At 42.9% G+C, this 11,184-nt stretch overlaps 2 protein-coding genes across 2 annotated transcripts in view; both read left to right on the forward strand.

The window, feature by feature from the left end:
* Window positions 1-2,570, forward strand: part of LOC109488139 (serine/threonine-protein kinase pim-3-like) — a 3,002-nt gene extending 432 nt beyond the window's left edge. Inside the window, exons 2-3 of the mRNA XM_019792298.1 lie at window positions 831-1,656; window positions 2,497-2,570. Coding sequence (XP_019647857.1) covers window positions 831-1,656; window positions 2,497-2,570 — 900 coding nt within the window. The remainder of the gene's footprint in view (window positions 1-830; window positions 1,657-2,496) is intronic.
* Window positions 2,571-2,979: 409 nt separating this feature from the next.
* On the forward strand, window positions 2,980-11,006 carry LOC109488247 (DDB1- and CUL4-associated factor 4-like). The gene is made up of 14 exons (XM_019792455.1): window positions 2,980-3,100; window positions 3,738-4,429; window positions 4,813-4,976; window positions 5,495-5,589; window positions 6,016-6,118; window positions 6,594-6,655; window positions 6,883-6,964; window positions 7,345-7,394; window positions 7,618-7,706; window positions 8,284-8,388; window positions 8,842-8,939; window positions 9,480-9,650; window positions 10,091-10,205; window positions 10,729-11,006. The coding sequence occupies exons 2-14, from the start codon at window positions 3,739-3,741 to the stop codon at window positions 10,935-10,937; spliced, it is 2,034 nt and encodes a 677-aa protein (XP_019648014.1). The 5' UTR covers window positions 2,980-3,100; window position 3,738; the 3' UTR covers window positions 10,938-11,006.
* The last annotated feature ends 178 nt before the right edge of the window (window positions 11,007-11,184 follow it).

The raw sequence follows: 11,184 nt of genomic DNA on the forward strand, positions 1-11,184 counted from the left end.
ATAGTTATTTCCTCTCTCCATGTTTTTCTTTCTTCGCGCCCAAGATATTTATTTCCTCTCTCCATGTTTTTCTTTCTTCGCGCCCAAGATATTTATTTCCTCTCTCCATGTTTTTCTTTCTTCGCGCCCAAGATATTTATTTCCTCTCTCCATGTTTTTCTTTCTACGCGCCCAAGATATTTCCTCTCTCCATGTTTTTTTCTTTCTTCGCGCCTCTATTTCCTCTCTCTCTCCTTTTTGACCCATTCGGCGTGCCATACGCGCTCGCGCACACACACACGCATATATATACACACACACACACTACACACGCACACACATACGCATATATATATATATATACACACACACACACACACTCACACACACACACACACACACAAACCCGGGATCATGAGTCCCTCCATGTAACGTACGATTTTATACTCACAGTCCCGGAGGCATTGATGCCTCAACCTAGGCCCAGCACAGCCTGGGCGCTCGCTGGGAAGTCTGATGAAGTTGCGGCGGAATCGCAACAGGACGCACCGAAGCCGACAGTGGCGCCTCAGCGGCCGGTCCCCGCGGTCGTGACGCCTGTGGCTCTGTCAGAAAAGATCGCCGTGTACAGACATCGGACAGCAACTGTGAATCTTGTGAAGGGGAGTTTCGTACAGCCCTGCCCGACGAGCAGCATGGATCTAACACCCGGCAAGCCAGTGACAGAGAGAGAGTACCACCGGTACCGTGGAGCGGTGCTCAGGAGCGGCGGATTCGGCAACGTGTATGCCGGTACAAGGGCACGGGACGGCCTACCGGTGGCCATCAAGCATATAGCGCCGCTGAGCAAGCCAGTGACAGAGAGAGAGTCTTTCGAGAAGGTGTACCACCGTGGAGCGATGCTCGGGAGCGGCGGATTCGGCAACGTGTACGCCGGTACAAGGGCACGGGACGGCCTACCGGTGGCCATCAAGGATATAGCGAGAGAGAAAGTCACAGGATGGGGACAGTTGAACGGAGTGCGTGTTCCCTTGGAGATCGTCTTGTTGCGGCGAGTGATGGGCCACGACGATATCATCAAGTTGTTGGACTGGACCGAACGCCCGGATTCCTACATCCTCATCCTGGAGCGTCCAGAGCCAGTCATGGACTTGTTTCACTTTATCACGGAAAAGGGTGCTCTGGGCGAGTTCTTGAGCAGAGACTTTATGCTCCAAATCGTGCACATGGTCAGGCATTGCCACAACCAGGGTGTGGTACACAGAGATATCAAGGCCGAGAACTTACTAGTCGAGCTGAAGACGGGTAGAATTAAGCTCATCGACTTCGGGTCTGGCGCCTTCTTGAAAGACACAGTCTACACAGATTTCGCTGGAACGAGAGTATACAGTCCTCCTGAGTGTATCCGGTTCCATCGCTACCACGGGCGCCGGGCAGCGGTCTGGTCGCTGGGCATCCTGCTGTACGAAATGGTTTGCGGCAACATTCCCTTCGAGCGAGACAGCGAAATCTGCAGAGGCGAGGTCTACTTCGAACGACGGGTATCAAAAGAATGCGAAGATCTCATCAGGTGGATGCTGACAATCCGTCCGTCCGGCCGTCCTTCTCTCCAGCAGATCCTAGAACACCCGTGGATGCTGAAAGGCAGGAGTCTGTCGAGACGTCTGTCGAGCGCCGGTAAGTTAATTAAGGAAATGTTCCGTTCTTTAGAAATTTACCAAATAAGAAAGCATTCAGAACGAATATCGTGTAACGCTAACGCTACGTCCCGGGAGATAATTGGATTGAAATACAAAAATCAAATTGGGGTTTTTGAACTTTGAATTTTTTTGGGGGATTGACAGATATATATTTTTTTTCAGTCGTTCGCCGCAAGGTTCTAACTGGTTTGAAAGGTTTGCAAGCTAGCCGGCGAGGCAGCAGAGAAGGTGCGGCCAAAGTTCCGGCCAAGAGGACCCTACGGTCTACGTTCCTCATCCCCTCTGTGAGCACTTTCTCTCACAGCCTGGCTTCTGTGACAAACCTTCCACGACAATCAGAAACTCATCTTCTACCTTAACATCTGGTTGGAGATAAGGTAACCGTAACAAGGCAGTTCTAGTTAATCTGTGGCAGGCAGAACATCAACAGATACCAATTATGCAAATTATGACCTGATTTGCATAGTTAATGTGAAAATTCTCTTACTCCTTATTGGTGTATGATGGGAATTTTATACCTTGTGACATGTGTAAGTTACTTGAAGGTTAACACCATTATGCATATATTATGTTAATGTGGTGGTCATTTTCATAATTAATGAGGACATGTTGAAATGAAGTATGACAGAGGAGAGGAATTTTACACGAAAAATATAGTCATTTCAATTAAAAAAACATAAATTAAACTGGATTATGCTAATTACGACCTTATTTCCATAGTCAATGAGACAAATAAAAACATTCATAAAAACTCATATATTTCATGGAGGGATGATATCTCAGAATTCTTGTTGCTACTTGTGCTGTTTTTCCCCAGACTTTTTCCCCAAAGCAACGGCGATTTCAACAAAAACTTGGTGGCCTATCGCCCATGGCACTAAAGGCAATTAAAAGATCGAGCGAGTCCCCAAAGAACGGATAACTGTAACATTTTGTAATGATATGTCCCTACCGTGAAGAAAGGAAAAAAAAAAACTATTGATATCATGGAAGAGTAAGATAACACTACCTGGAACAAGTAGAGAAATTTTCAACATATGCTGTTATCATGCCCCGACTCTGTATCTGTTTATCTAGGTCAATATGTACATAATGCTATACAAAAGAGAAACAATGTCACAGCAATGTAAAATGTAACAGTCCATTATATATACAATGATATATAATACATGTATTGAAGTTAGATTAGTACACTTGTACTATTAGAAATAGTTTATAGTTATTAAGTGTTATTTGCCATACATTGTATCCAATGCAATTGTGGCGCAATAAACTTGACTTACAGCAGCGCCACCTTGCGATTAATGTTTACTTTACAGGGGCTATTGTCACATGGAGTGCGGAAGTCGGTAGTTCGCGACGTCCTGGCTTCTTTGGAATCAAAGTTTCAGATCACCTGCAGATTGCAACCCCGTACAAAGGTATGTGTGGACAATCCAATTGCAAGACTCCTTTCCCACGTTTGACACTGATTTTGACGGTAGTTTTAGTACTACTCAACGTAAAATAAATTAGGTTTTTGTGTCTGCTAAAATCTGGGGGAGGGGGGCATTATAAATTTTTGAATGGCGAACACATGGGAAATATGTTAGAATCTCGTAAATGTCGTATGATGCGATACTTCATAGAGCATGGCTTATGATTCGTAATCTCTCGGTACAAGCAATTTCAACTTAGTGCTAAGGTAAACGAGAAAGATGTTTCAGTTAGGCACTCTACTCTAGGCACAAATTATGTGGTTCTTATAATATATAACGTTATATTAAAATCTATTGTTCATTTGCTCAAAGAATATTTTTTAGCCTCTTTGGAGGAAGCAACTTGATTTGTGTGCATTCCATTTGATTTCATAATCATAGATGCCCTGGATATGCGCATTATAAATTGTAGCATGAGGTACAAATGAAGACTACTAGTATGCTGATTCCAATATTTGAGTAAATGTTTTTGTTACAAGTGAAAATGAAGCTAATGTTGTGTTCCAGCTCCAAGTCTATGTTTAAACCATAAGGACACTGCTGCAGTGCATATCATCTTTTTGTACATACTGTCATACAGGATGTCATCATCAGAAAGAGGGGGGGAAAATGGACGATTGAGATCAAGACGGAACAGATGGAGAAAGCAGGAAGACCAGGGTGGTGTACCAGGGGACTTTCACTTCACTCAACAACATCGCAGAACAGCTGAAAGTGACTCAGAATCTGGTAGATCATTTCATACCCAAGGACAAAGAAGACCACATAGTGCACACACAACACAACATACTAATCGTGATAGAGTACAGGAAAGCTATCAACAACAAACTTCAAACCAGATAACAGCAACTGCTAGTACTAGTAGACATGAAAAGGACTATGACAAAGATACCAGAACACCTGTAAATGGATACAGAACTGATGTCGCAGCTGGCTTTGGTAATGAACGGCAAAATAGAAACTTGTGGAGAAATTCAGGGCAAAGAAACTGTGATGATGAAACCAGTAGGAGTAGAACTCAAGGGGGGCATTATAACAATATGAGAGACAAGAGGAATTTTAGCAGCATGGTTGGCAAAGATTCCTTCAGAGAAAAGAGGCTAAGGAAAGAGCAGAGAAAAAGGAGTCAGCGGGAAGGTGAGGATGGACAGTCAGGTGATGCTGTTGCTAGGTTACCTGCAGGAGGAGGGAGAGGTCAGAGGTTACCACCTGCAGCAGCCTCCAGCTGCAGTAGTACTACTAGTGGTGTAGAGGGACAACAGGCTGCGTCTGATATCCTTTCTGTAACTCTGTTCAGAACAGTTTTCTAAATCTGATCTATTTGTCTAAATTCATTTAGATATTTACATAAATGATGATAATGATACAGAAGATAAGCTAATGTCTAAGCTAATCCTTGAAGTACATTGTACAAAAATGAATTTAGTCAATTAAGTGAAGGTAGATCTACATGTAGTTATTTCCCTCACAAATTTTTAGTCTTCTATTGGAACTGGGATCCTTGTACTAGGCAGAAATTTATGGAACATTTGGCTTGTCTCTCTGCAGTAAATTAATTGATTTTTAATTATTTGGAGAAATTTATGAATTGAAATTAGGTTTAATGGACTGATGACTTATACAGTACAAGTGTTTGTACCGTAACTGCTGCTCACAGATTCCAGGTTTTTACTATGACCCGAAGAAGAAGAAATACTTCCGCATCCTGCCGGGACACAATAACTACAACCCCCTGACTACAGCCCACATCCAACAGAAACAGCAGGAGGAGACCCGACAAGAACTACTGAAGCAAGACAGGAACAGGACCGTACCAAAGGTCAGGAGAATGGGGGTGAAACTGTTTATAGGTTTTCAGTTTACTAGTACATTGTACATGTACATGTACATGTACCTACATAGCAGGGCTGTAGCAAGCACTACCGGTAGTTTTCCGTCAATTGCAGGAACTTTTTGTGCAGAAAATTTTTAAACCGATACGTCAATGTTGATGGACAGAATTAACAAAAGTCTTGGGGAAAATGTATAAAAACAACCAAAAGACAACCACCAACCACTCTCAACCCCATGATTTGCCTCTCAAAATATGGGACATGTAGTGTGTCTAAACGCTTGAAAATTTAAACTTAGCCCAATTATCATGAACCTAGGCAGACGGAAAAAAAATTAATGCTGGCTAAAGCCCTGCTACATAGTTTCAGTAAATACAAAATGTAGTAAGTTATAGACTTTAGAGACATAACGTTACATGTAGCTGTTTTCAAAATAATGAGACTATTGCTAACCCAGAGGATACAGCATTTTATGGAAACATATTGTATTTCTCTTAATATCCAGGTTAAAGTCAGGGGCAGCACAAGAACAGTCTCATGTGGTCCTTGCCTGCTTCTAAAGAGACAGTTTGGACAGTTTTCTTCTCGGCTGTCCCAAAGGTACTGTAGACTCGTGGTGTCTGTTGGTTGCTTTATTATGTGGACCAAGTTTGGCAGATCCCAAGGGTGCTTGAGCTTTGTTGAGGCCATTTGTATTCGTCATTTTAGATGGTGCATCTTGTATTTTTAAGGAGCTTCAGGCATCAAATCCGTGCATATATAAGCAACGCGCCTATCATGAAGAGATGTGGTGACCCAATGTGCTTCGCTGAAAGCACAAGCTGTCACAAAAGGACATTGTACTATAACTGCTTATTATATGATAAGCTACTCAAAAATAGCATGATGTTTCACTTCAGCTGAGGATGACTGCGCTACCTTGCTAAGTTGCTTTTTACACCATTATTTCTTCCCAGTCTCCATCACCATATAATGTCATGATTGCCTTTCTTTCTTTATCTTGTACTGTTCTGCCTCTTCCCCCAGGTGTGCTGAAGAAAGTTTCCTGGTTGAGATGGAGAAACAGAAGCTGACGGTTAACCTGTACGACTCCTCAACTCAAGATACTGTCAACTTCCTCGCACTGGAGGTGAGCATTTGATAGAGCCAGTCTCACATGTAAGCCTGGTGTCCATCCTACAGAGTGACAGTAACTACAGTCCCATCCTCTGTCCCCTACCTGGCACCTGTTGGTAGAAAAACGAGTGTCATTTAGTGCCACAACCTCTGATTGGCCAACTGTTATTATACCAGACTGTTTGCCTGGAAGCAGTCTCAGCTCGATACCACGTAGCCTGATTACCAGACATATTTTAGCTCCCAAGTATTTATCCGCAAGTAGAGGATAAAGGATAATGCTGAGAGGATAAAGACTTTGGAGCAATTAAAAATAAGTCTGGTAACCAGGCTTGATACTATGCCCCTTGATTTCAAATGTGTACTATGGGGAAGGCATGAGCTTTACTAATGCTAAATTCTTTTATAGTACCTGTAGGTTGTAATTGTATATATAAGATATTTTACACAAGGATGGGACCAATGATGGATGTTGATGTTATTTCCAGCCTGACAGCAGGTGCGAGCGGCTGCTGGCCCTGTCTGATGCCAGGCGTATCAGCAGCTGTCAGTGAGTTGTCCAAAGTTTATTTTAGGACAGGTGCATTTCTATAACAATAGGTAAACTATGTTTTGTTTGATCTGACTATAACTCAAAGGGATTCTTCAAAGCAACTTCCATCTTCTCAATAATTTTGTCTGGACGGAGTGTCTAGTTTGTTTGATTACTATCACTATACTAACATTGCTAGAAGAAAATCTATCTGTTTCTTTGATTAATACCATTTCCCTCTGCAGGCTTGATTTTGTCTCATTCATGGCTCTCAACACCCTGGATTCTATGCAGAAGTCCTACATGCAGTACTTCACTCCAGGAAAGGTAGGGGGCATCAGTGACACATGTAGAGTATCTTGGGGCTAGTCTGTACCTGCGCCTAATGACAACACTGAGACAGATGTGAATCTTAGCTACCAATGACTTCTAATTCATGGTATCTAAAGCGCCCCACAGTGACAAGAGACGGTACTGCAGCCATTTACCAGTTGTTCTACTAGTAATTGATTTCAACTGGGTGTTGCAGAAGTGCACCACAGTGACAGGTGAATGTACTGCGGTCATTCAAGTTACCGGGGACAGGTGTAGTCTTGTAAGGCTTGTTCATTCGTGTAGAGGACTTTTTGATTTAATATAATTACATGTCCTGTACAGGTAGTCTAACGTTGTACATATAATTATACATGTAACACTGTATTTTCCAGGTGACAGGTATTTGCTGGGCCTCAGTGACAGGACCAGAGTCCCATGCCCTGTATCCTTGTCTGAAGTTGTTGTTGGTTTTATGATGACTTTTTTCACTCTACCTAAAATGGGTACCTGACTTCTGTTGGGGAGGTAAAAGGTGGTAGAAGAAGGAGAGGGATGGATTCCATGTTTCAATACCGTGCCCTGTGGATTAACATTCCACTGCCCCTACAGCCTGAAAAAAAGGGCTATGGAGCTATCTTCACCTTTCTACCTTGACCAGGGTTCAGATTCTCAGTGTTAGATGAAGGACCAGACTCTCCGTCCTGTGCACGACTGGTGTGTGCCGAGGTCATGGCAAACGAACATCTCATACCAGGTATGCTGGCTTTTGCATGGATGTCTTTGCAACTATTTTTTGTCTTAGGGATAGACACTTGCCTGGATGCCAGACTGTATAGCCAGGGCCTACGCAGGCCAGCTCCTCAGCTCCAGGGCCAATACAATTGCCACCAATGGATTTAAACCATAGCCACGGGGTCTAAAGTGCTATGGGTCTGGCATCCAGGCTGAGACAGATGCTTTCACTGTGGGAAGATAGCGGGGCTATTGGTAACTATAGGGCCAACATTAGGATATCATGTTATACCAACATTAGAGACGTGCAACTCAGGGCTAATTGCTAATCAGAGCTTTTGCATGCAATCTGCACAAGTTGTTCATTTCCCTTGATACTTTTGAACCAAAGGAGCGAGCAGTATGTTACAACATGCCAAAAAAAGACATCAGTGCTAAACTATGTTCCTGACCATGTGCCTTCCTAAGGCTAAACTACATGTAATTCTTAAGGCCAAACTTCTTCATACTTGGATGACATATGTGCGTGCATCAACGTCCATTCTTTTCCAAAAAAAAGGTAGTCTACTACTGAGAGAATACCTCCTATCACACTACAGGCCCAGGTGGAGCAGGCCTGGTGAGGGGTCGGAACTACGAGGTGAAGTCTGCCTGGACCTGTGCCTGGAACTCCAACCCTGTCTTCTCCAAGTGCTTCAGTGTTGGTAGGTTTTTGGGGGAAGCTATCTAGATATTGTTTCTAGTTTCATTGATATACTATACTGTATTACTGGTAGCATGTTGGCAGAATGTAATGAACGAAATATCACGGTTTCTGTTGGATGTTTGGTGAACCTTGCATCGGAACTTTGTCCATTGCAGGCGACATCTTTTCTGATGCAACATTTGAAAACTACAGATGAGATGTCATCCTTAAATACCCAAACACGACCTTAAACGATACGTTCTGTATGCACATTACGTTCCTGATTTCATGCAGGCACAGTACGTTCTGCCAACGTGCTAAATATATTGATCTTAGACAGTTTACATCATTGGATAAAGCAAGTATTAATCAGTACAAAGCTAAGTGTGATACATTTTAGTTTCAAGTTGTTAACCTGTTTATGTATCCCTGCAATATCATTGGTTACTGAAGTATGTACTGTATAATACAGGTGCCAACAACAGCAGTGTTGTGATTGATGCCTTTACTGGTCAGAGAGACGTCATCAACACCAAGAGCGATGTCTTTGCACAGAAATTCTGCAGCACTGTAGGTGTTGCCATTGTTGTTTTACTTAATGCATTTATTGCATGCCATTACACTCTTACTTATTGTACATGTTGTACCAATCTTGAAAATTCAGTAATCTATCAATGTATTGAATGTCATATACTAATCAACTGCAAACCATAGTAAAGAGTATGATCTGTACCATCATAGATGCTGTCAGCCGTATAATTAGCCTATGTGTGAGCATCTGGGGCTACATGTACATGTACCTTTTTATTTCAAGTATTATTTTCATCTCTTTGTATGGAGGTATTTGTTTTTGGCATGATTGCCCGTGTACTAGGTACATGTGTATTTATTTGAATACAGCAGAATCACAGGAAGTGAAGGGGGAATGGTGTAACCACAGACTGACAGGAAGGTCCAATTGGAGGTCAAAATGTTCCCCCCTGCAGGCTGGGAGGAAATGATTGGCAGTTTCACAGAATCAACAAGAAACAATAATGGCTGAAATTCATAACAACTCATAGTATAACTAAACAGAGGTGTGACATCTTTTGACTTCTTATTCTATTTCAGTCTCCTGTGTTACTGAGTGGAACCAGGAGAGGGGAGATTGTGGGGAGTGACCTGCGGGTGCGTACGCGCTGTCGTGGCACGGCCGTGACGCTCCGACACGAGTCCTCCGTCTGCTGCCTGCGTCTGCTCCAGGACGAGAACTACCTCCTGGCCAGCGACATGCAGGGCAAGGTCAGTAGTGTTTAACCTTCATCAGACCAAGTCCTTTGGCAAAACAGTTAAAAGCTGCAAACGTAGCAGTTTTGACTTCCTTGTCAATAACCACAAAGCAGAGTTATGTACAGGAAGACATTTCACTGTTCACTTTGTCTTCACGGTAGCAAAATTTCAGGGTCTGGACATGTTCATGCAACTCAATGTTCACAGTGGCAGGAAGGAGGAGGGGGGGCAAATTATTTATTAATGATGATGAATTTATGGTACAGATTGAAATAAAAACTGTGGACATAGAGAAAATCAGGAATTACAGTAAGCTGTTGGAAGTTGTTCTGCTGGAATGACAGTTTCATAACATGGTACTACTGCCAGATTCTGACCTAAATCTTTAATTTTGGACATAGAGATACCTGTAGGTTACTGAAGGTTAATTGCTGCTTCTTTGCCCATCACAGATAAAACTCTGGGACCTGCGTGTGCAGAGGTGCATGCTGGACTACCCCGGCCATGTGAACCAGTACGCCCACCTCCCTGTCATTGTGGATTCTCAGGAAAACTTTATTTTTGCAGGTAGGGAAATTGATATGGACAACTGTATAATTTTTTAAACGTTGCTCTCATTTTCCAATCAGGATAGTGTTAGTGCATATTAGACATTTTGGGCATAGAAATGTTGTATCCTATTGCTGATGCTCACTTCAAGTCTGAATGCAATCTGTACAGCACTTTGGTCTCTTTTGCCTTCATTTCTAATGACTGTACACTTTCAACACGCATTGCAATAAGCAGTTTCCTACCCTTTTCTATGACCAAAGTAACTACAGTATTTTGCATCCCTATCCTTTATATTTTCATTGTCAGTGACATCTATTTATCTTGTCACTACTTTTCTCTGACTGACAGATGAACTTTTCACTGAAAAAGAAGTCTAACCCAAAAAATTACAGTCTATAGCCATCCTTTAGACTGGAATGGTCACATTATGTTTGTATCGTGCTTCAATGTTTATCCTTTTCCAGTTTCTTAGAATTTGCAAGCAAACTTGAATGTACTATATTTGATTACTGCATGCTTGTGTTGTTCTGTTGTGCAGTTGGTCAGGACTGTCACACCCGTATGTGGAACCTGCATGATGGACAGCTGCTGAGGACCATCCCCTCCCTCCACCCCTCCTCCACCTCCCAGACATCCAGACCTACCATTGCCTTCTCCTGGGGCTGGGGTGGGGAGGGGGGCACCCCGGGGCTACTCATGGGCATCAAGGACGAGTTGTACTGGTACAAGCTTGGACTATCTGATTGAAGGATGATACAATGTACATGATTGTACATGTACAAACAAAAGGCAACTTCTCCTGCCTTTGTGGCATCAAATTGAGAGCGGATGGTCGAGCAGACGAGATCAAGAGTATGTGGGTTCGGTTCCTGGCATTCCTAGACATTGTGTCCTTTGGAAATGCCTACACTATATGTACTTTCCCCACACCACCCAGGTGCAAAATGCCCGACTTCAGTTGGGGAGGTAAAAGGCAGTGGAAGAAGAGGGATGA

Source organism: Branchiostoma belcheri, unplaced genomic scaffold (genome assembly GCF_001625305.1).
Source record: "Branchiostoma belcheri isolate BF01 breed outbred unplaced genomic scaffold, Haploidv18h27 scaffold92, whole genome shotgun sequence".
NCBI classification, from domain to species: domain Eukaryota; kingdom Metazoa; phylum Chordata; class Leptocardii; order Amphioxiformes; family Branchiostomatidae; genus Branchiostoma; species Branchiostoma belcheri.

Coding starts and splice junctions, on each gene's coding strand:
- LOC109488247 (XM_019792455.1), top strand. CDS start 3,739: ATGTCATCATCAGAAAGAGGGGGGGAAAATGGACGATTGAGATCAAGA. Junction 4,430..4,812: donor GGGACAACAGGCTGCGTCTG/ATATCCTTTCTG, acceptor ACTGCTGCTCAC/AGATTCCAGGTTTTTACTAT. Junction 6,965..7,344: donor AGTACTTCACTCCAGGAAAG/GTAGGGGGCATC, acceptor TGTATTTTCCAG/GTGACAGGTATTTGCTGGGC.